Source organism: Nycticebus coucang, chromosome 9 (assembly GCF_027406575.1).
Source record: "Nycticebus coucang isolate mNycCou1 chromosome 9, mNycCou1.pri, whole genome shotgun sequence".
NCBI classification, from domain to species: Eukaryota; Metazoa; Chordata; class Mammalia; order Primates; family Lorisidae; genus Nycticebus; species Nycticebus coucang.
Genome location: NC_069788.1, coordinates 43367642 through 43392903, shown reverse-complemented (window position 1 = coordinate 43392903; position 25262 = coordinate 43367642). Strand labels below are relative to the sequence as shown.

The 25262-nt window shown below is 43.8% G+C and overlaps 1 protein-coding gene across 1 annotated transcript in view; it reads left to right on the top strand.

Moving 5' to 3' along the window:
- BRPF3 (bromodomain and PHD finger containing 3) overlaps window positions 1–25262 on the top strand; it is a 38001-nt gene that overhangs the window by 5475 nt on the left and 7264 nt on the right. The window contains exons 3-11 of the mRNA XM_053602397.1: window positions 2631–2787; window positions 5543–5674; window positions 7798–7926; window positions 8224–8536; window positions 9264–9566; window positions 11908–12414; window positions 15728–15821; window positions 19780–19877; window positions 23931–24028. Of these exons, the coding sequence (XP_053458372.1) occupies window positions 2631–2787; window positions 5543–5674; window positions 7798–7926; window positions 8224–8536; window positions 9264–9566; window positions 11908–12414; window positions 15728–15821; window positions 19780–19877; window positions 23931–24028 (1831 nt within the window). The remainder of the gene's footprint in view (window positions 1–2630; window positions 2788–5542; window positions 5675–7797; window positions 7927–8223; window positions 8537–9263; window positions 9567–11907; window positions 12415–15727; window positions 15822–19779; window positions 19878–23930; window positions 24029–25262) is intronic.

The window sequence follows — 25262 nt, the reverse complement described above, 5'->3', positions numbered from 1 at the left end:
GTTTGTGGTTTTGAATGTGCCCTCAGAGTAATGTATTTTCTTTGGTTAAAAGTGAAATGAGACATTTACGTTGCTTAGAAACTCAGGTGACCAGGATATCTAAAACTGTATTTTTCAATAGGGCCACTAAATGGCATTTTGGGCAGGATAATTCTTAATTGTTAGAACTGTCCGAAGTATTTCTAGCTGTTTCGTATCCTTGGTCTTTGTATGTACCAGTTGCTTCACCTTCCTCATTGCCTGGTTTTTGTGACAACCTCAAACACTCCCCATGCATGCTTTCAAAAACCCTTGGACGGTTTATTTTATTCCCTATGAAGAACTACTGTTTCAAGTGGTGTGTGTCTATTATCCAGCAAGGTCTGTCCTGGTATGGTGGGGACTTTGTATGAGAAGGTGGTGGTGTGGGGAGAACATGCTGTTTCTTCTCTTGAGAAGCATTAGATTTAGAGGAAAGAGAATTACTCAGTTCAGCTGTGTAACTAAGCTACCTTCCCCCCTCACCCCCCCGCAAGTATGTTGAGAGACCATTGTACCTGTTTTAAACTGCCAAAGAGATAGCTGGAGCTATTGGAGGGATGGGAGCTTGGCAGAGAGCAAGAAACAGGGAATATTTTCCAGCAGAGGCTTATCTCAAGGGTGATGTCCATTAAAAAGTGTACAGTGTTAGAGCAAGAAGGAATCTTGGAGATTGTTCATCTAATGTAGTCCTTGCACCTTCTCCCATACCCCCAGATGAAGAAATCGCAGGCACAGGAGGTAAAGTTGTACTCCTTTTTTATTTAATGAGATATTTATTTATTGAGCACTTGCTACATGCCATGTCCTGTTCTAAGGGATGGGATCAAGTGGAAAGTGACAGACCCTGGACCGCAGCTGGGGCTCATGATGCGTCTAGGTTGTGTTTCTACTGCCCATCTGTCTTGATGAGGAGGGTAGGGAAAAAGGAGTACTGGAGAATAGTGGGGATAAATTGTGTGAAAGGAGTAGGCACCCAGACTTGCCAGGCTGGGAAGAAGTCCTAAGGGCAAGATCAGGAAGGGAGGCTCTTGTTGCCAGCCATGGCCCAAGTAAGAATTTCAGCTACTCTGAATATGTCTTCTATCACAGAGTTCTAGGCTACCCTCTTTCCTAAGGTGAGGGTAGTCCCCAATTATAGAGTGGTAATGCCCTGGGATGTGTTCTTCTAGATGCCTTTAGCAGGGGCGAGCATAGCACACTAGCTAAGAACTGGACAGACCTACACCTGTGTGACCTTTGGCAAGTTGCTTAATTGTTCTAATAGTTTATTTATTGGTAAATGAACCCACCCCATAGAACTATTGTGAGAAATAAATGAGATAATATAATAAGTAAAGCACTTAGCACAGTGTCTGGCAGATAGTAAGTGCTCGATAAATGGTGGCTGCTGCTGCTGTTGCTATTTTATTATTATTTTCCTTACCTGCACAAATGCTGTTGGGACCCTCCATAGCCAAGAGGTTGTGGAGGGAGGGTGCTGCCTACATCTGGGCAGGTGTGCTTGGCATGGACATTGGTGGGGTTCTGTCGTTTGGGGAAAGGCTTAGGTTTTTATTTTATAAGCAGGAATGTCTGACTGCGAAGAGGAGCAAGACCTAGGTGAGCTGTGTCCTCTCCAACATGTCCATCCTTCTTAGGTTTCACCTTTGTTTAGCCATGCTTATCTTTCAGTAGAGTAGGATGAAGATAAAAAGCAGAGGAAATACCCCAGGAGCACTGAGGCCCTGTGGATAATCAATGTGGGTACACGCCACAGAATAGCAGAGAATTCAAATCCCATTCATATCTACCATCTTATTAGCGGCATTAGTTACTTTGACAATATATTTAGCCTTTGTTGCTAAGCTGTCTTAACATCTTTTGTAACATGGGAATGAAGTTACCCCCCTATGGTATGGGCATTAGTTCCTTTGCTACCCCTCCCCACCCCTAGATGTTAATAAGATTCTCCTTTGGAGTAGTTTAGCCAGCTAAGTTTTCAGATTCTCCATTCTCTTCTTTAGAGCCATTTTTTTTAAAATTTGGTTCAAAATTAGACATTTTTTGGCTGCTGAGATTTTTTAATGGAAAACCAGAGGTTAGACAACTGTAAAGGATTGCATTTGGGCTCAGAAAGCAGTAACTTGATACACTCCTACTGGCTTTCTTTCCAGCTTGGTTGTGGACTACCCCCTGATTTGGTGGGAGATCTACAGCTTCAGGAGGCTGAGGCCAATAGTGGCCATATTCCTCATAGCTTGATCAAGTTTCTATTCCCTTTTGCTGCTTTTATCAAAAGGAAGGTGGGGGTGTTGAGGCACAGGCTTATTTCTCAGTCCATATCTGAAACAAAGAAGTCCAGGACTATAGGAAACAGGGTTCGTAAGAGATGGTTCTTTTGGAGGATCAAGACTGCAAGGCAAGAGGTAGAAAAGCAAGCTAAATACCTCATGCTAAATCTGAGCTGCTTAACTCTGCTGATCTTTTCAAGTCTTTTTCTGAGGTGAGGTGTTTGGTTGAACCTTCTTCTGTAAGGTTCAGAAATTAACCAGGGTCTGAATAGGATGCATGGGCTGTAATCTGGGCTGCCTACTGACCCTGTCTTTCACTTCCCTGTGACTTTACTCAAGGTTGAACAAGATCTGTAGTGGTCTCTCCTTTCAGAGGAAAAACCAGTTCATGCAGCGGCTTCACAACTATTGGCTGTTGAAGCGGCAGTCGCGGAATGGTGTCCCCCTTATCCGGCGGCTGCATTCCCACCTGCAGTCCCAAAGAAATGCGGAGCAGGTAGGTGCAGTGGTGATTTGAAACTGGTAGAGGGAGGTGAGAGTGAAGAAGAAGGAACAGTGGTTAGTGTGGGGTTGGTACACTAGCCCTCCATGAAGCCTTTGCCAAAAGGGGACCACCCCTGTAAGATCTCTCCAGTACTGCAGAGATCTTCAGACCAGACAGCAGCCCCTCCTGGTTGGGAGAGGCTTGACTTCAGAGCAATTTCTAGGGTAGAGTGGCGAGCAAACTGGACTTTCCATATACGTGTATATGTGGAGAAAATCTAGATGTGGCAGAAAGTGAGAAGAGGTGAGCTGAATGAGACCCAGGGTGGCCACATTGTGTGAGTTAGGAAAAGGTGCCTTTTCCTTAAGAGACTATACTGCCATCTACCAAAAAAATCTTTCATAATAAATATACAGATTTGTAATCTAAGTTGTAGCACACAGCCTGTCCAATTGTGGTGGCTGTTCACTGTTAACAACTGGAGATACTGCATGTTTAATGTTTCTGCCCATTATTTCTCTTACATTCTAAACATCTGTAGTTCTCTTGGCTGCTTTACCTCTTCCACTACTTCTGCCTTTCAGTATTCCTATGCTGTAGCTCTAGAGAGAAAGCAATGTTTTGCGTGACTAGTACCTTCCACATTCTATCTAATCTCACAATTGCCTTTTGTGATCAAACTCCTGAAGTGTAAGTCTATATCCAGCCTCCTTTCAACTTTTTGGTCTACCTGCTCCTTTGAAGCCTCCCCTTAAAGCAACCTTCTTCCAGCAAATGTTTCCTTATTTTCTTACCGATTTGACCATTAAACTGTATTTGATACCACAGATCACCTTGTCTAAGAGCTTTCTGTAACACCATTTCCCATCTCTTTGACCCTCTGACTGTGCTGATCCTGTTTCTTGCTCTCTAATGGTAACATTCTCAGTGGCTCTTCCACATGCTTGTTTGCTTGGAGAACGTGTCCACTCTTGTAATTGAAAATAACTGTGTGGCAGCAGCTCCAGATTTTTCTTATCCTTATCCCTTTATTTCTGTCATCAGTCCCTCTGGGATGCTTCCTTGTGAGTGTTGTAACTCAAAATTGGAAGCTGAATTATTTTCCTTTTCTTTCTTTCTTTTTTTTTTTTTTGAGACAGAGTCTCACTATGTCATCCTGGGTAGAGTGCTGTAGCATCACAGCTCACAACAACCTCAACTCTTGGGCTTAAGCGATTCTCTTGCCTCAACCTCCCAAGTAGCTGAGACTACAGATGCCTACCACAATGCCTGACTATTTTTTTTTTGCAGTTGTCGTCGTTTAGCTGGCCCAGGCTGAGTCCAAACCCACCAGCCTAGGGGGACCACTATGCTACAGGCACCGAGCCTATTTTCCTTTTCTTCTCTGTAAACTTATTTCCATTATTGTCATGGAACCCTCCTCCCTTCTGACCTCATGGGAAGAGTTCCCCCTGTTGGAGTTACCTTTGACTCTTTCCCATAACTAGCCACAGTTAACCATCCTTTAAACTGTTTAAGGAGATTTATCGATTAGTGGCCATTTATCTTCATTCTATAGCTATCCTTCTCACCCATGCCCCTTTAATCTCAGTAATGGCTTCCTACATGGTCTCCAGTTTGTAAATATTTCTTTGCCCTACAACTGATACTGTCTCACTCGCATACCATTTTGCATTATGTTATTTCCCTTTATAGAATATATGTATTCATTTCTCCAGGCAGGCCAAGTCCAGCCTCTTTTGAGACTTCATGTCAAGCTGGATTTTGGATCTTCCTTGGGTTTTGTGGCTCTCCTCTGACGTCTCATTTTGCTCACCAAACAAGGAATCACTGATTGCACATTTCCGTCCCTCTGGTCCAGTTCTGGAAGAGGCCTTCCTTATTGCTTTGCCCATCCATGTCCGTAACTATATGTGAAACAGTAATCAGATTGCTTGCTCCATGAAGCCTTTCCTAACCTAACTCCCACATACTCAGATCCTCTATTTGTATTCTGTCACCATTTTATATTCAGTTTATATTATTTTTTGTTTTCATTATGTTAATATGCTCTGTGCTTTAAACTTTGGGTCTCTTCATTCTCCCAACTACAACTATAATCTCTTCTAGGGTAGGAATCACATTTTTGTTGCTGTTTTATCAAAGTATGTTCACGCTTATAGTAAGAATTTCACTTTTTTGTTTTTTTGAGACAGCCTTAAGCTGTCACCCTAGGTAGAGTGCTGTGACTTCACAACTCACAGCAACCTCCAACTCCTGGGCTTAAGCGATTCTCTTGCCTCAGCCTCCCGAGTAGCTGGAACTACAAGCACCTGCCACAATGCCTGGCTATATTTTGGTTGTAGTTGTCATTGTTGTTTGGCAGGCCTGGGCTGGATTTGAATCTGCCAGCTCTGGTGTATGTGGCTGGTGCCATAGCCGCTTGAGCTACAAGCGCCGAGCCTGGATAATTTTTCTCATTTTAGTAGAAACAGGGTCTCACTTTGCTCAGGCTGGTCTTGAACTCCTGAGCTTAAGCAGTCTGTCCATCTCAACCTTCCAGAGTACTAGAATTATAGGCGTGAGCACTGTGCCTTGCCAAAACATTGTTATAAGGCCAGGAAAGCCTTTGAGTTAGGCAGTGGGTAGAGAAGGGTAAAAGGGCTCTTGAAACTGAGTCAAGAAAGGGGGCAGGACGCCTACTTCTGAAGCTCCATGAGGCCTGAATAGGGAGAAGACTTTGGGCAGGAAGGAGGCTCCCAGCTCCTCCTTCTCTTTTCTCCTACAGCGAGAACAGGATGAGAAGACAAGTGCAGTAAAGGAAGAACTGAAATACTGGCAGAAGCTCCGGCACGATTTGGAGCGGGCACGGCTGCTGATTGAGTTGATTCGGAAGAGAGAGAAGCTCAAGCGGGAGCAGGTAAGGAGGAGCTCTGAGCCTCAGGGCCCTACTTCAGGATCTTTTTCTCCAACTATTAATCTGGCATTAGGAGACCTGGGATCCCCTACTTGATGCCAGATTTCTTTCTTTTCTTCCTTATTCCTGCCCAGTGCTATGGGCTTCAAGATCTGCCTACTTTGTACTGGTGTGGTGCTACTGATGTTTCTGTGCTTTGGGGTTCAGTTCATGGTGGCCTTAAGCATAAGCTTCATATATGTCTAGACCCATCCCTGAAGTTTCTGAATCAGGAAATCTCAGGAGAGCCTGGCCTCGAGGATCTTAAAAAGCTTTTCAGGCCATCCTAAGGGACATTAGCAGTTGAGAGCCTCTGGCCTGGGAGCTTTTGAGGGTCCTCAATTGGCCCTTAAACACTTGTGGTCTTAAAATTTTTAAATTTTCTTCCTCTATTCAAGGAGATTCTAAGCCCCTTAGCATGGGAAATGTTGAGGTGGATGGCATAGCATAATGGTTAAAGAACACAAGCTATAGTAATACACTGCCTGGGTTTAAATCCTCATTCTGATATTTATTACCTTGTGACATTAAACCAGTTGCTTAATCTCTTTAATACCTCAGTTTCCTAACCTGTAATATGGAGGTAATAATAGAGCCTATGTCATAAGGTTATGGTGAAGATTAGATGACTTAGTATATGTAAAGAACTTAGAATAGTGCTTGGCACATAGTGTCAGCTGCTATCATTATTATTGTCACTGATAGTCTTTTGCTTCCCTGAAGTGTCTATTGCAGTTCTCTTCATGTGGCAGAGAGCAAGTACTAATTGAATGGATGACAAACCAAAAGTATTCTTTCTGGTCTAGCAGTAGCGTGCAGTGTTACTCACATGGCTCAGAGGCCTAAGTTAAAAATGTTCCTTTTTCTTTCTTCAGACTCTACATCACTGTTCTAACCTGGCATAGGCCCTTCTCGAACAGGCCAATAGCCTGAGTTTCCACCTTGAAGCCTAGGGAGTTTTTGCTGTACTTGGCATAAGTAGCCATGGAAAGCATCACAGTACTTTTTGCACAAGTTCAAACTGTGCCATCCCAGGCTTGGTCTCACAACTGATCTTCTCTTGCCTCCTCTGGTTCAAAAAAATGAGGAAGAGGAAGAGGCCCTACCCTCAGGGAAGCAGGCAGGCCTGGTTGGATTTAGCCAAGAGGCAGGAACTTTCCATGGTCTTAATTTGTGGCTTCCCAACCTTTTCACATTAGAGCACGCATAGAAAATAATGTTTGCACAGCATACTACTGTAGGTATATGAAGCTGCTTGTCACTTTGGGGGTGAGCGTAGAGACTTTGTTTATCCCATGCTAATCCAGATGCTCCTAAGGGCTGAGGGGATTAGTATCTCAGCACACTAAATGAGAAGTTTCGGTCAAACACACATTTTATATCATCACTGTGCTCCTTAGACCAAGTCAGACCCTGAGTTCAAACTCTGTCTCTTCTTTTCTAGCCAGATGACCTTAGACTAGTGACTTTTTCATTATATTCTCTTTAAACCTCAGATTCTATGTTTGTAAAATGGAGATAATAATTTCTCCTTAAGGGTTATTGTGGTGATTAATTAAGGTAATACAAGTAGAGAGCCCCTACCAAGAGACACTGAAGTAGTGTCGCATAAGGTCAAGAGCACTCACTGTAGAATCAGACTTCTGGCACTAGATCCTAGTTCTGTCCTTTATTAGCTAGGTGACCATAGGCTAGTCACTTAGTCTTTCTGTGCCTTATTTCCTCTTTGTAAAATACCTTGTCTATACTTACCACTTATACTCATCTTTATTACATAAAATGCTTAGAACATTACCTGGCACCTAGTGAGGACTATAGAGTGTTAATTATTATAATTATAGTAATAATAATTATTATTGTCAGTAAGTTTTGGTATCATGCTTGATACATAGGAAACATTCATAAAATGGTGGCTGTTGTTGACATTATTCCTAGGCTGAGGGCTGGGTGATAGCTCTTAATATATTGGTCAGCTTAATATCCTATGAGAATTTGTTGTACATGATTGGTGAAAGTCAGGTTACCAAGAAAAAGTTTCAGTGCCTCTTTGTAGGGGCTATCCTAATCTCTCCCCACCTTTCCCACAGGTCAAGGTCCAGCAGGCTGCCATGGAGCTAGAGCTGATGCCATTCAATGTTCTGCTGAGGACAACACTGGACCTGCTGCAGGAGAAGGATCCTGCACACATCTTCTCCGAACCAGTCAACCTAAGTGAGGCAAGTTCCCCCCACTTCCCAAACAGTAATCCTTCCTGAACTGGAACAGAACCTGAGTAGGCTAGTAGGAGGTTGGGCCACCAGGTGTGCAAAACTGGAGGTGGGAGGTGGGTCTGGCAAAGTTGATAGCCTTATCTGTGATGAGGAGTCAGCAGGCCAGGATGGACCAGGCCCTGGGGCTCTGAGTGAGCCCAGCGTAGCCCAGTCAAAAAATGGGGAGGCCAGGAGTGCCGGTGCAGGGAGCGCCTGCTTGGCTAGTAAATGGTTGTTGTAATTGTGCAGGCTTTATATGTTTAGGTTCCAGATTACCTGGAATTCATATCCAAGCCAATGGACTTTTCTACCATGAGGCGGAAGCTGGAATCCCACCTGTATCGCACCTTGGAGGAGTTTGAGGAGGACTTTAACCTAATAGTTACCAACTGCATGAAGTATAATGCTAAAGACACAATTTTCCACCGAGCAGCTGTCCGCCTGCGGGACCTGGGAGGGGCCATCCTACGGCATGCGCGGCGGCAGGCAGAGAACATCGGCTATGACCCCGACAGGGGTACCCACCTTCCTGAGTCACCCAAGTTGGAGGACTTTTACCGCTTCTCCTGGGAAGACGGTGAGAAGCCTGGATGGGTGGGATGGAGAGGGGCCAGGAGGTGGCACACGAACAGAGCACACAGTGCCAGGGATCAGGGTAGGCCTTGGGGCTATAGGATAGATTTCCTGGAGCCAAGCTGGGGGTTAACACAGACTCTAGCCATACCTCCTTGTGGCTAGAGTAGTTCTCAGGGTTAAAGTGTAATGCATTGAGCACTGCTTGAGTGGTAGAAAAGAGCATCAGGTGCTAGGTGTTTGAAAAAGTAAAGCCTCATCTGGGTCTTCCTCTCCTGGATCCCTTATGTGTGGTATTGGAGCGTAGGGCAGGGGGCGTGCAATGGTGGTGTTTCTGGCTGATTCAGAAGAGCACAGGTGGAGAACCAGAAAAATGGAATTGCCTCTGAGACCCGTACTCTGCATGTCCCTGTTCTCTGCTTCTCAATGGCAGCAGCCAAATAGTTATTCAGGCCAGGGAATTGCCAAGGTGCCTCGTGCCTGCCACATGGAGTCTATAATCATGACTGTGAACTGCTTCCTGCAGATGTTTCCCAGATTTTGACCTTTGTCCCTGTGGCTGCCTTCCCAGCAGCAGTGTTGCAAGGCTAAGGCTCCACAGTGATGCTGTTGGAAGCCACTGGCCCAGGCATTCCAGGAGAGTATTTTGCATCCAAAGGATTTGGCCTCTTCCCCTTGCCCTGGGCTGGGCAGATCCTTCAGCCCCTTCTGTCCTCCCTTCTTCCTGGCAGTGGACAACATCCTCATCCCAGAGAACCGGGCCCATTTGTCCCCAGAGGTGCAGCTGAAGGAGCTGCTGGAGAAACTGGACCTGGTGAGTGCCATGCGGTCTAGCGGGGCCCGCACTCGCCGTGTCCGCCTGCTACGCCGGGAGATCAATGCCCTTCGGCAGAAGTTGGCTCAGCCACCACCACTACAGCCAACATCACTGAACAAGACAGTGTCCAATGGGGACCTGCCAGCAGGGCCTCGGGCGGATGCAGCAGTGCTGGAGCAGGCCTTGCAGGAGGAACCAGAAGAAGATGTGGACAGAGGTGAGAGAAAGTCATGGGTGAGAAAGGGTTGGGTGGTGGGGACAAGGGCTAAGCTGAAATCTCCTTATAGGAGTATCTTTCTCTGAGTTTAGATCTGACCCTTATGGGCAAGCAAAAGCCCTTAGAAGGGTCGCACTTTCATGTATAGTCAGAAATCGTATTCAAAATATTTATTTAACAATCAGTAGAAACCAAAATTTATCTGTTATGATAGATGTTGGGTTTAATATTGGAATGGCTCCTGAGGGCCCCTGATATGGATATTTTGTTACTGGATTGTGGGGAGGTTAGGGAAGTTTCAGGTGCTGGAGCCCAGCAGCTGTATGTACACTAGACAGTTAAGAAGTATGTTAGTATCTTGCTAATATACTAGTATCAGCTAATGTGGCTGTATTGTACATACCAATTAAATATCAGCCTACTTTAGGCTTGGCACCCGTAGCATAGTGGTTATGGCACCAGCCACATGCACCCAGGCTGGTGGGTTTGAGCCCAACCCAAGCCAGCTAAACAACAATGACAACTGCATCAAAAAAATAGCCGGGTAGCCGGGTGTTGTGGCAGGCGCCTGTAGTCTCAGCTACTCGGGAGGCTGAGGCAAGAGAATCACTTGAGCCCAAGAGTTGGAGGTTGCCATAAGCTGTGACACCATGGCACTCTACCGAGGGCAACACAATGAAACTCTGTCTCAAAAAAAAAAAAAAATCAGCCTACTTTATACTATCGTGCAGAGAGGGCTTAGAACAGGTTAAGTTGTAGTTTGAGGGGATAGCAGCAAAGAAAAGAGTCTGGGCTCTTAAACTACCTTATGGTTTTGATCCCAGCTGGCTGAGTGTGTAGGCCTATTCTAGCAGAGAAGTCAGATTATAAAAGAAGCTGGGGAAGTAATTTTCAGAAACCTAGGAGCCTTATAAGCTGAGCTGCTTCCCCATTCTTCCTTTTTACTGGGTACCGAAGTGCCTTCCTCATACCTGCCCTTGGATCTGAGCCTATACCCTGGGAAGGGCTGTCACTCACACAGTCTAAAAGGTTGGGTAGGGGCCCAAATTGCAGGAAATGACCCATTTTATTTTAGGCTGGCAGAGAGTGGGACATGACTGAAACATCACATTGGCATTAGAGGGCTCGGTGTCCATTGTGACTCTTCCTGACTCCCCATGTGGCAGTCAGAAGCCGCTTGTTTCCTACTCCTGGGCTCTGGCAGTATAGTTGTGCCCAGTGGACCAGCTGCAACAGCATCACCTAGAGGATTTTTAAAAAAAAAAAATTTCCAGCTTCACTTCCTGTAGATTCAACTAGGGTGGTCTGGGCTTTGGCTTGGAAGTCCCAATTTTTAAGTTTAAAGGGGGTAAGTGAGCAGACATATTTGGGAACCACTGATTTGATTTACTTGGTCTCAGTTTTTTTCGTCTGTAAACTTATTCTTTCTGCCCGCTGTAGTTGCTGTCACTTGGGTGATGTGAAATAAAATCAATTGACAGGTGAGAAAATACTTGAGTCCAGTGGGAATTGTACTCCAGTCTCCCAAACTGAGACTTAACCTAATTGTTGATTGGCTTTCTTAGAGCAATGGTTTGCAACCAACCCTTACTTCATTAGATTCACCTGGTAAGCTTTTCTTTTTTTTTTTTTAAATACCCCATCTTATATTTAGTTTCAGTTGGTCTGGGATGGGGCCTGAGCAATGGAATTTATTTATTTATTTATTTATTTTTTGAGTCTGAGTTTCACTTTGTCGCCCTCGGTAGAATGCCATGGTGTCACAGCTCACAGCAACTTCAAACTCTTGGGCTCAAGTGATTCTCTTGCTTCAGCTTCCCAAATAGCTGGGACTACAGGCACCCATCACAAGGCTTGGCTATTTTTTTTCTTGCAGTTTGGCTGGGGCCAGGTTTAAACCTGCCACCCTCAGTCAATGGGACTGGCGCCTTACCCACTGAGCCACAGGCGCTGCTCCAGGGCTTGACAATTTTTAGAGATGAAGTCTCGATCTGGCTCAGGCTGGTCTTGAACTTGTGAGCGCAAACCCAAGTGCTAGGATTGCAGGCATGAGCCACCGTGCCTGTCTTGTTTTGTTTTGTTTTTTTGTTTTTTGATTTTTGGGGAGGGGGGGGCACTAGAATTTTTAAGAAACTTCTTAGGTGACTACATAGCCAGGGTTGTGAACTACTAGTACAGGTAAAACTTATTCCTTCTTTTTGCCTCAGGTCCAAGACCTGGGATGCATCTCAAGCCTTATAATAGCCCATGCTTTTTGGTTATTGGTTATCTGTGTCAGTGTATAACTTCTAGAGGGAGACTTTTTCTAAATGTTCAAGCAGGTTCTCTTTTTTTCTAACAGATGACTCCAAACTGCCTCCCCCACCAACTCTGGAGCCCACTGGGCCTGCACCTTCCTTGTCTGAGCAAGAAACCCCCCCGGATCCCCCTACTCTGAAACCCATCGATGATAGCAAACCTCCAAGCCGATTACTAAAGCCTAGAAAGGTGGAAGAAGATGAGCTCTTGGAAAAATCTCCTATGCAGCTAGGGAATGAGCCCTTCCAACGCCTGCTTGGTGACAATGGCATTAATAGACTGTCCCACACAGCCCCCGACACCCCTGCTGGTGCCCCATTTAGTGGTGTGGGGCGCCGCACATCAGTCCTCTTCAAGAAGGCCAAGAATGGGGTTAAGCCACAGAGGAGCCCAGACAGGTCCTTGGAGAATGGCGAGGACCATGGTTTGACAGGCTCTCCTGCCTCTCCAGCCAGCATTGAGGATGAGCGCCACTCTCGGAAGCGGCCAAGGAGCAGGAGCTGTAGTGAGAGTGAAGGGGAGAGGTCCCCCCAGCAGGAGGAAGAGACAGGTGACACTGCCTGTGACTTCTCTCGCTACTTCTCACCTGCTTTCCTGCTTTGCTTTGCCAGCCAGCACCTTCCCCAGTTGGCCTTCTCCTTAATAGCCTCTGTAGATGCCAATAGTAGCATTGAGGACTCCCTAGCTCACCGTTGGGCCCGGCACATGAGTAGTGGCCTGGGGAAACAGGCTTTGAGCAAGTATTTTTAGAGGGCCAGATTGTGTCTGAGGCTGTCTTTGGCCCCAAGGGGGATGCAAAGTTGTATAAGGTAAAATGATTCCTACCTTCATTTCAGTTCATTCATTAAGTATTTGTATCAGCTACTATTCTAAGCACTGGGGGAGGGGGTGTGTGGAAATCATTGAACAAGATAATCAAAATTCTCCTTATAGGGGAAATAACATAGACTCAAAGCAAGTAAGTAAATTGTATCTTGTATTAGAAACTTTGGAGAAAGACTCAGCAGGGAAAGGGGATAGGAAATGCTGGGGTGATAGTGAAGAAGGTAGCCAGGAGGTCTTCTCCAGGGAATGACAGTTGAGTTAAGATCTAAAGGAGTCAAAGGCATATACTATTTGTGTATCTATCCTAAAAAGATACATAAGTAAGGGCACAGGCCCTGGAGGTGGGAACATGCCTGAGTGTTTGAGGAACAGTGAGGGAATCAGTGTGGCTGTAGCAAATGTGGGTGGGGATGGGGTGGTAAGAGATGAGGTCCCAGAGATAGGTAATGGGGGCCCCATCACTGAAGAGTTCTTAATACATGTTTACCATGAGTTGGTTATTAGAGGGGAGGAGGTTAATAAAATAAGTCAGACTCAGTTCCAGCTCTGGAAATGTTTACATTCCAATGGGGAAGTGAAGTAGTCTCTCAAGGTACAGAGAAATCACAGTGCTGAATAGTATGTGGCTGTATGTCAGGTGAAAGGTACTGCCAGACGTGTCAGGGAATTTGAACTGAGGAAGTTGGAAGCTTCCTGAGGAAGTGGTACCTCAGCTGGCCCCAAGGGATCAGGGCTGAATGGAAAGAAATAGATGGGGTGAAGGGCTCATGCCTGGGTATGTGGCAACAAGGAGGACAGAGTCTGTGAGGGACAATTTGGAGAGCATCTGGAACCAAGACTGTATGGATGAGGTGGGCATGGACGTGGAGGGCCTGGAATGCCAGACATAGTTAGTAGGTCTCAGTGGGATAGGGAAGACTGGCTTGCTTGGCAGGAAGGGGCTGCTCTTGGCTTTTGCTGTTTGTGTTTGTCGTGTCCTTTCATGTGGTGGCTTTAGACTGTATGGCCAATACTCTTTTCTGCTTTTCTTTCTTGTTGCTTAACATTTTATTTCAACAATACCTTCCCATCCTGTCTGGTCTAGGCTTTCTTAAGTTTGGACAATAGGTTGGTATATAGTAGCTAAAGCTTGAGGCATGGAGTTAGGCATCCCTGAATGCAAATCCCCAGACTTCTTACCAGCTTATAACATGGAGAAAATGCATTAACCCCTTTGAGTGTATTTCCTTATTTCTATTTTTATTTATTTATTTTATTTTTTTCTAGTTTTGGCCGGGGCCAGGTTCAAACCCGCCACCCTCCGTATATGGGACTGGCACCCTGAGCCACAGGCGCCGCCTGTATTTCCTTATTTCTAATATGAGCCTTCTGATATTTGCCTTGTAGAGCTCTAAAAGTATGCACTTGGTATATAACAGTAGATGGTAGCAGTTATTGTTATCATCCTCTCAGCTCTGTCACGCTCAGCTCCAAACACTGCACTAGGAGTGAAAGAGTCTCGTACTGGGAAGTAGCTCTGGACCTCAAGCTCATCCAGCCTGAGAAGGCCAGCTAATTGGTGATACTGCTAGAATCTGGTCCTCCCCTACCGTCTCAGGTGCCTGGCATCCAGGAATACTTACTTATACGCAGCCTTAGTGGAATCTCACAAATACAGGTTTTGATCTGTAATAGGTGAGGCAGTACTACATGAGGCAGAGCTGACTTTGGTGATTTAAGTTGAGGTCATGATGGAGGCAAAGGCATGTCAGAATATAGATATCTCGGCTCAGATACCTGCTTTTATAGGTGTGACTTGCCTCACAGTTCTGGTGTCTATAACTTAACAGCTCTCAAATCAGGTGCCTAGTCCATCTCTACACCTCTCTTGGCTCAGCTGTTAGAGTTATAGGACTCTGGAGTGTGGTTAGAAATTGGACTGACAGGAGAATTGAAGCCTTCACAGCAAGATCATGTCCCTTGGATGGCCAGTCTTCATTTGCCTCTGAAAGGCTCTTTGCTGTAAACTGACCTCTCATTCATAACGAAAAACATCCTCTATGAGGAAGAAGAGTGTGGTGGCTCATGCCTGTAATCCCACCACTTTGGGAGGCTGAGGCAGGAGGATCACTTGAGGCCAGGAGTTTAAGACCAGGTTGGGCAAAATAGTGAAACCTCATCTCTACAAAAAATTAAAAATTTAGCGGGCTGTGGTGGTGTACAACTATAGTCCTAGCTACTAGAGAGGCTGAGGTGTGATAATCTCCACAGACCAGGAGTTCGAGGCTACAGTGAGCTATGATCATGCCCCTTCACTCTGAGTGACAGAGTTGAGACCCATGTCTAAAAAAAAGAGAGAACGCATTATTTTCACATAAGAGAGGTTAAGCAACCTCAAAGAAGAAGAAAATGAACCCTTTTCCCAGGATTCTGACTCCTCATTCCAGGAAGGTCTGGACTGCATTAGTTCTGCTGAAAAGTACCCTCCATCCTTATTTCTGACTAGCCCTACTAGTTATCTCAGGGTGCGATTCCCAAAGAGTCCTTATCCTTCTCCAGCCTGTCCTGACATTGTCCCCAAATATTGAAGCTAGCTGTTGCCAGCATGCGATGGATAGGGTGTGTAAGTATCTGAAGAGGCAAGGTTGGTGGGCTCCTCAAGAGGCACAGAAGACTCCCTGTTAAATGAAGTTTGGAATTAGAAGCAGATCCAGGGATTTAGGGAGCCAGCCAGGGTGGGGAAGTCTTGGTATATCCCATTGTAGCCAGATGACAGTGGCAGAGTAAGCTGTGTTTGCTGTTTTCCTTAGTAAAAACAGAAGGATGGGAAGGAAAATACAGTGTCTGCTTTTTGCCTCAGCCAACAGTATTTCCCCCTAAACTTTTGTCTTTATTAGGTTTTCTTTACCACTCCAGACCCATTTCTCATAGGAGAAGGAACAGCCATCCTCTCCACTCCTCCTCACTGAGCTCCCCCTGAGGCAGCTGCCTCATGCTGCAGCATGTGTCAGGGGAAAGGGGGCTTCTGTGCTCAGCCTCACTCTGTGTATCCTTGGCAGGCATGACCAACGGCTTTGGAAAACACACTGAAAGTGGGTCTGACTCCGAGTGTAGTTTGGGTCTCAGTGGTGGACTGGCATTTGAAGCTTGCAGGTAAGAACACTTGTCCCCAGAGCTTTGTCAGCACCTCTGCCTCCTCTCCTTTTATTCTCCATTCAGTTATGAATTGAACCTCCTCCTGCTTATCTCAGTTTCTAACCTCACCCCTGCTATTTCCTGAGGCCTTTGGTCTATAACTCGGAGAGCTCCTGGGAAATGGAGTGACCCTTGATTTTCAGGTCTGAGAATCTAAGAGAGGAGGAGGGATGCTGATCCTTATGGGGTTTGTGGGGCTAAATTTGGGCTCTACAGGTGGGGAGAACTTAATCTCCTATTGCCCAGTAAGATTAACATTTGAGCCAATGTCCCCCATCACCCTCACACTGCCCCTACACACATACTTGCATAATCCAGCTTGTTACAAACATGGTTTTGCCCTTTGCCTTTTAGGGCATTGTAGCAATGGCCTCTTTAGAGAGGTAATGTGAACAGGTAGGAAATTTGGAATTGCTTTTATTCAGTCAAAAGTCTCAGCTCTTTCACTATCCTTGAGCTGAAAGGGCATGTGTTTCTTTTACCCGAAAGGAGGATTTCTGAAACCAGAACCTCAAAGTTTCTTCCAAATTCAGGCATTTATTTAGCCACTGCTCTGTGTTCTGTGTTCTACAAGACTCCAGGGAGAGTGTTGGAAATGAGAAACCCTTAGTGCCACACACGAAAAAGGACTTGTCCTGAAGGCTGACATTGTGGCCCCATCACATGGCTGCTGAATGGATCCTAGATTCAGAGTAGGGGAGGTAAAGTCCCATGTCAGTACCAAAAGACTGCATATCTGTGTTTGAAGCACTTCCAAGGTAGGTTAGGTGTGTGTTCTGTTAGGTACTCACTCTCCCTGGGCTGCTGAGCTCCTTGTGAGGCTTTGGAGGCTCCCCAACCACCCCTCAGCCTTGAACTGGTTCCCTGCTGTGATTTCTTTGAGATGTTTCCACCAAACCTCAAAGTTGCCCTAGCTTTTTTCCCCTCTTTATTATAGTATCGAGAGATATAGGGGGGAGTAGATGGGAGAAAACACATTTAGTTACCAGATATAAGGAAGAGACAGATTTCAAACTCTTACTCCCAGGTTGAAGTTCCTGATCCCCTTCACAAATAAGGCCTGGTTCATTGGGGTTGGGGTAGGAGTAGAGTCATCAAACTGTCCCTTTGGTCCAGTCCTTAACTAAAGGTGGAAAGTGTGTTGATCTCTTTCTCTATGAAGGGTGCTCTTCCCACCTATGAGCCACAAGGGGCAAGCTAGCCAGGCTTTGGTTTGTTTGCCTTTCTGCAGAACTCCAGTCTAATGTCATTGATTTCTGTCCCTGCTCGATGTAGGAACAATGCCTGTGGAAGGCATTTCCACTTTAACTCAATGATTCTCAGTGGAATTTCAAAGTTTAAAATAGGAGATTCTGGGGTTCTAACTGCAAGGTTTTTTCCTTTTTCTTTCTTTCTCCCTCCTGTGGTAGTAAGTACATAAAGGGAGATCTTATTTATTAGACTGGAATCATATGATCCCAGAATTAGAAATAACCTGGAAAGAACCGACCCTTCTCCCATTCCCTCTTCCTTAACCTGCCTCTTGGTTTATCTTTTCTGATGATTTTCTGAACTGATTGGGACTGTGTCATCTTTCTGTAGGTCACTCATTCTTCTGTTGATAATTGGATACCTACTATATGCCAGGCACTGTTCTGAGTAACTAATGTGTTACGGAGCTTGTCTTCTAGAAGGGGAGAGAGATGTTAAACCAGTAAACAAGATAATTATAGATTAAGTTGTTAGCTTAGGCCTGGGTAATTTGGAGAGGGGACTGAAATGCAGGCTGTGATTGAGTCAGTTGTACTTTTTTCTATGCATCAGAAGTGCACAGACCTAGTTTTGAGGCTGTATCCTATTTTATTCAGTTCATGTTTGTCAGAGCTCATCATTCCAGTGCAACTTAGTAGTTTCTAATAAGTAAGTAAGACATTAAAATTTATTTCCCTTCATATGATAATAACCACCAGTTGCCATTTACTGAGTGTGTCGTATGTGCTGTTTTGAATATATTATGATTATTCATTCATTAATCCTCATAAAAACACATGGGGAACACAAGCCTCAGAAAGGTTGAATAACTTGTTCAAGGTCATAGAACTAATGAAAAGAGCTGAGTTTTGAACCCAGATAGTTTGGCTCCAGGGTTTAATCTCTTAACCACTTTGCTGTGTTCTGTTCTGTTCTGTTGAATTTGACCATGTTTCCCCAGACACAAGATTATGAACTTTGAGAGGCTTTCCTAACAAAATTACTGGCACTTTACATATGTACAAGGCTTCAGGGTCTCTAATCCTATTGACAGATTTTTATTGGGTGAGTAGGAACTGAATCCTAAATGTGAACTGGATATTTTTGTTTTTTTCCAAACAGATCCTAATTTTGACTAGCAAGAAAAAAATACCCAGCTTAACTGCTGGTTACTGAAGGATTATGATTCATTGGGTTTCAGTGAAGCAAAGTTTTCTTAGTATAAGGTCATGATAAAGTTAGTTCTGACTGAGTAAAACAGGAGTGCCCTACTCTCCTAACTGATCCTACCTGTGGTTGCTTCTTATCCCAAGAGGAGTTTCGTTTCTTTTCTTTTCTTTTCTTTTTTTTTTTTTTTTTTTGAGACAGAGTCACCCCCTTTGGAGTGCTGTAGCATCACAGCTCACAGCAACCTCAAACTCTTAGGCTTAAGCAATTCTCTTGCCTCAGCCTCCCAAGTAGCTGGGCCTACAGGTGCCCACCACAACACCTGGCTATTTTTTTTGTTGCAGTTGTCATTGTTTAGCAGTCCTGGGCCGGGTTGGAACCCACCAGCCCCAGTGTATGTGGCCGGTGCCCTAACCACTGGACTGTGGGTACTGAACCCCAACAGGAGTTTCTTAAGCATTCCTTCTTTTCTGTATATTGTTATCTTTTAAGCACTTTTTAGTTAAAAGAAAAAAGTACATAATGGTATTATTTTTTAAAGTGTGGATAGAAAATAGCCCTAGCCACATCTTTTTTGCCCAAAGGGTCACAATTGTGGTTGTACATTAGAATTACATGGGGAGCTTTTTAAAAATGCTGATGCCTGGGCAGGCCTCTATTGTGTGATTGCTTTTCTCATTTTTGCTTTTTACTTTCTAGTCTTTGTCATATATACATATATATATATATATATATATAATTTTTTTCTTTTTTTGAGACAGAGTCTCATTTTGTCGCCCCCATAGAGTGCCAGGGCATCACAGCTCACAGCAACCTCCAACTCTTGGACTTAAGTGATTCTCTTACCTCAGCCTCCCGAGTAGCTGGGACTACAGGTGCCCACCACAATGCCCAGCTATTTTTTGTTGCAATTCTCATTGCTGTTTTAGCTGGCTAGGGCCAGGTTCAAACCTGCCACTCTCGGTATATGGGGCTGGCGCCCTACCCACTGAGCCACAGGCACACCTTGTCTAATATGTATTTTATCTCTTTGCAGTAGCCATGTTTAAAAAAATTGGTCTACTTTTTAGTTTAAAAAAAAAACAAAAATTCACCTGGCTTATTGTACCCTCAATGAATCCCTAACAATAAAAAAAAAAAAAAAATTCATTTCCCTTTAAAAAAAACTTCATACATAAACCATTTGTGAGAAGTGGATTTTTTTTCCAAGTTAAAAATGTCTTTTCTAATTAAGGAGGTATGACATGTCCATTATTGAAAATTTAGGAAAGGGGCAATTTTTTTATGTCAAATATAAATTGGTTTATAAAGAAGAAGCTGTATGAACCACAGAGTAAAGAAGTATAGGCATCTCCATACAGGTTCAGTGTCATGGGTTAATGTGAGCGTTTAGGGACAGGTGAGAAAACATTCTTCCAGAGGGTTTTTATAACTCTACTATTATCAGAGGTGGGAGGGGAGTGGACATGTCAGTCATTGAAGTTGCTCATTTCACCCCCTCTACCTTCTCTGTATGCAGTGGTCTGACGCCCCCAAAACGGAGCCGTGGGAAACCAGCCCTCTCTCGAGTGCCCTTCTTGGAAGGTGTGAATGGAGATTCTGACTACAATGGCTCAGGTGAGAAGAAAGTGTTCAGGCACAGGAGTGGGGGGGAAGGTCTTCTGAGGAAGAGTCAGCTCTTTAGGCTGCTGCACTGTTGGGGCTTAGAACCTGGCAGCCAGTCCCTGAGCTCCCCCTAAACCCTCAGGCCCTGGGCAGCAAAATGGTCCTTGTTCCCAGGGTAATCAGACTCTTCGTTTTTGTTTTGTTTTTTAAATCATCTTATATTTAAATAGGTAACACATGCCCATGGTAACAAAAATGAAAATGGTACAAAGGGTATGTAATGAAAACTCTTACTCCCTTCCTTGGAACATCCACTGTTAGCGAGTTTCGTTTGATCTTTCCAGATGTAATCCATATACATATATATGGATTATATATATATATACACACACACAAGCCAAAATTTGCGTCTATATTTAAAAGCGTGAGTAGAGAAGCTTAGTATGTACATGTTCCTCTAAACTAGTGTTTTCAACCTTTTTAATCTCAGGCACACTTGAACTTATAGTTAAACTTCCACGGCACACTTAAATTATGTTGATCAAAAGAGAGAGTAAAGGGGGCGGCACCTGTGGCTCAGTGAGTAGGGCGCTGGCCCCATATACCAAGGGTGGCGGGTTCAAACCCGGCCCCAGCCAAACTGCAACAAAAAATAGCTGGGGTTATGGTGGGTGCCTGTGGTCCCAGCTACTCAGGAGGCTGAGGCAAGAGAATCGCCTAAGCCCAAGAGCTGGAGGTTGCTGTGAGCTGTGACGCCACAACACTACTGAAGATGACAAAATGAGACTCTCTCGAGAATAAAAAAAAGAATATACTTACTATGTTTTGAACTTCTTTCAAAAATAATCTAATAAATGATCTTTTTGTTTGTTTTGAGACAGACTTACTTTGTCACCTCAGGTCATAGCTCACAGCAACCTCAAACTTTTAGGCTCAAGCAGTCCTCTTGCCTCAGCCTTCTGAGTAGCTGGGACTACAGGCACCCACCACAACACCTGGCTAGTTTTTCTATTTTTAGTAGAGATGGGGTCTTTTTTTTTTTTGCTTAGGCTGGTTTCCAGCTAGGATTACAGGGGTAAGCCATTGCACCTGGCCTAATTAATGATCTTTAAAAATTTTCATGGCACACCTAAGATCTTCTCATGGTGGCACACGATTGAAAATCACTGCTCCAAACCATGGGTATCCAAGCATTTTTCTCTGTGCTGCACTTTAGAAGAATAAGAGTTGTCTTGGTGACTGGGCACTGTGTCTCACACCTGTAATCTTACCACTTTGGGAGGCTGAGCCAGGTGGATTGCTTAAGCTCAGGAGTTTGAGACCAGCCTGAGCAAAAGTAAGACCCCTGTCTTTAAAAATAGTTGGGCATGTGGAGGATGCCTGTAGTCTCAGCTACTTGGGAGGCTGAGGCAAAAGGATCACTTGAGCCCAAGAGTTTGAGGTTGCTGTGAGATATGACACCATGGCACTCTACTGAGGGTGACAAAGTAAAACTGTCTCAAAAAAAAAAGTTGTCTTGGGCCACACATTAAATGCACAAACACTAATTAAAGCTGATTGGCAAAGACAAAGCCCATGTATATGTTTCATGATATCCAACACTATAGATAAGCAAAACAATCCTCAACAATTGGATGCCCCTGCAATCATTCTTTTTTTCCAGTTTATAATGATCTTGAAGATCTTACTGTGCTTTTCACTGGTTGCCTAGTGTCCCATTGTATAGGAGGGCCATCACTGGCTTAGCCAGCTCTCAAAAGGTAGAGAATGATTGTTTTCACTTATTTGTTATCGTAATCATAATCAGTGTTGCAGTGAGCAACCTTGTGCATAGATCATTTCATATCCTTGGAGAGCATATCTATAGAAGTGGGATTGCTGAATTGAAGGAAAGTGTGCATTTATAATTTTGATGGGCATTGTCTTTGCTCACTTTTCAGTGATGATGACCTTTATCGCTGAATTTCACACATAATCGTATAGTTTTATGGGTCTTGTTTCCTTGGACCAAGAGAATAAAGGCCAGTGCAGGGCCAACATGAGAGACTGAGGGGTGGTGCTCTGATGGAGCAGGTACAGAGCAGGTTGTTTTCTGAGCTTACAGGCCTGACCAACTCTGTAGTAGTGGGGTATACATTCTCTGGATCTTTGACATTTCCATCTAACACACAGGCTGCAGGGCTTCTCTTCCCCTATTTCCTTTCCCAACTGCTTTATTTTCCCTTAGCATCAGTTTCTTTCCTGTATGTGTGTTGATGAATGCATGCCTGTGTGTTTCATTACTTTCTGTAACTGTCAACACCCAGATGTCAGGGCTTGTGTCTATGTGAATTTGTATAGCATCTAACACAGATGTATATTGGCACTTTTTGTGCTTCTAGTGATGGCATTTTATTATTACTTTAAAAACCATGTACTTGCTAAAATTATAGGAAATTTAAAAAGGAAATTAACCTCCCATAGTTCCATCATTGTAACACAATTGTCTTCATTTCTCTGTGTTGCCTTCTGTTTATTTTACACGCATTAACACAATGCTAGTCCAAAACACATGTACTTTTGCATTCTATTTTTTTCAGTGTTACACTTTTTTCATGTTGATACATAATCTTTATATATCTCATATTATTAGAACAATGTACCTAAATTATAATTTACTTAACCATTCTATTATACATTTGAGCTGTTTCCAACTTTTAATATTATACATACTATGCGCTCACGTTTTTGTTCAAAATTCTTTTATTCATATTCAAAGTTATTTTTCTTCTGTACCCAGTGTTATAGAAGAATAAATTCCCAAGGAGGGAATTTTACTGGAGCAGGTGGTTCATAAGTTTTTTAAATGGCTCTTGAGACATCTTGCCAAATTACATTCCAAAAGGATTGGACTGATCTGCAATTACATCAGCGGAGAATGATTGTACCAGTTTCCACTCAGCCTACCGCTTTAGTATTGAAGTTTATCTTTTTATAGTTATTACTATTCCCTCAATAAGTACCTCAAAAAGTACCTATTATTTTAGTACGTTTTAAAAATTGTAAGTGAAGTTGGTAATGTTTCCTTAGAAATATAATTTTCACTCTATTAAATTTGTACTTTTTTCCTTGGTTGAGTATGGTTACGTTCCCCTTACAGTTTATAGATGTGAGGAGGGAAAGAGGTTTCTTTGTGTGTTGAAAAGCATCTGTGAAGCTCCCATGTGCTAGTGCATTGGGTACAGAACAAAGTAAGATGAAGAGATGTGCCGGCTCTGGGACACCCAGTCCATGTATAAGGTTCTGACAGAAGTAGTCAAGGGAAGAACTTGCAGACCTACTTGGCTCTGCTGAGTGCAGTGCATCCAGGTGAACTGGATGGCCAGATGTGACCCTGTCAGAAAATAACTTTAGCAAGTGCTTTAACTCGAATGTCTTTCCCAAGATCTTTTTTGCATGAAGCCTCTATCATAAGGACTCCCCATGCAAGGAGGCCCAGAGAGCAGTATATGGCTTTGGCCTGAGCTGAGTTATAGTCCTTCTACCTGAGGCACTGGGGATGAAGTAGTTACATTTTTCCAGGGAAAGCCATTTTAGGATTCTAGTTCAGAGGTCAGTAAACTATGGATTGCTGCCTAATTTTGAATGGCCCCAGAGTCAAGAATGGTTTATACATTTTTAAATGATTGAAAAGAAAATCAAAAGAATGATATTCTATAATGTGTGAAAATTATATGAAATTCAAATTTCAGTGTCTAAAAATAAAGTTTTATTGGGACACAGCCATGGTCATTCATTTATAGATTGGCTACTTTCATGCTACAATGGCAGAATTGAATATTTGTAACAGATACCACATAGCTCACAAAATGTAAAATGTTTACTATTTGGCCCTTTACAGAATTAGTTTACTGACCCCTGATCCTGCCTAAGAACTTCTAAGGAAAGGGCAGGGAAAGGAAGGGTGGAGGGGATGTTGCTGACTCATTCTTGGGCTGCCCTAGTCAACTGGAAGCCATAGGCAGGCCTTGTGGGCATCATTCCAAGTCCCCTTGGGCACTGTCTCCTCCCCTCCCCCACCCCCAGGCAGAAGCCTCCTGATGCCCTTTGAAGATCGCGGAGACCTGGAGCCCCTGGAGCTGGTGTGGGCCAAGTGCCGAGGCTACCCTTCCTACCCTGCCTTGGTGAGTCTGCCCCAGACACCACCCTCCTACCTACACCCTAACCTGGACTATTCTGGCCCCTGCCTTGCCTTGGGGGCTTATCTGATTGGATTAAGCCAACAGAATCCAGTGGGAGTCACGGTGCCTTTAGCTGCAGAAGGGATGGAGGGTTTTACCCCAGCCTGAGTGGGTCAAACCAGTAAGATCCCAGCTTAAAGCACTTAAAATAGGCTAAAAGTATGCAGACTAAGAGTAGCATTCTTAGGGCCTTAGTAGCATTTGTTATTTGTTTATGCATAAAAGTAACGTGTCTATTTTAGATAAAAATGCTTATATGTTTTTTAAACATTTGTCATACCGAGTCTTTAAAATACTGAGGAAGGTATGGTCATTCCATTTTGTAGGGAAGAAAACTGAGGATTGTTACCCATGGTCATCCAGCTAATAAGTAACAGGGTTGGACTCTGAGCCCAGGGCTCAAAATGTGTGATGTAAAGCCTGTGTTCTAAGCCACTGAGTTCAGGATCATCCACAATCCTGTCTATTCAGGAATACCTTGGTGTATATCCGCTCAACCTTTTTTTAAAATTCGTGAATATGTCTATATATGAGAACATAACTGTTTTTAACCTCCCTTACACTTAATAGTATATCATGAATGTGAGTGTCTTATGCCATTAAACATTCTTTGTCAACATCACTTTTAATGATTGTATTGTCTTCAGTTGTATGCATGTCCCATATTTTAACCATTCCCTAGTTGGTCATTTAGATTGTTTTGAATTTTTCACTATGATAAACAGTTGGCAATAAACACCATTGTAGCATTACCTTTGTGCATATCCATGATTATTTCCTTGCATTAAATTCTTAGGAATGCCTTCTTGGGGCAAAATCTATACAAAAATTCTGACATAAGTGTCCAGAAAGTTAGTTCAATTTACACTCCCCCTAGCAGTAGCTAAAATTTCCATTTCTTTCATAGTAGCAATAGTTTTACCACCTTGATTTTTGTGGGTCATTATGAAAGTTTTGAGATACATAAAAATCAAGAAATGTAACATCTGTTTGGATGGGAACAAATGAAGCCTTCCTGGCAACATTGGTAAGCTGAGCAAGGTGAAACTTGCACAGGCGAATCAGGAAGGATGCTGTTGACTGTGTTTCTTGGAAGTGAAATAATGGACCATAACATAGTCTGTCTCAAAGCTTTTGTAGTGACCCAGTTATTTCTTAGAGCTCTTTCTCAGTTGGG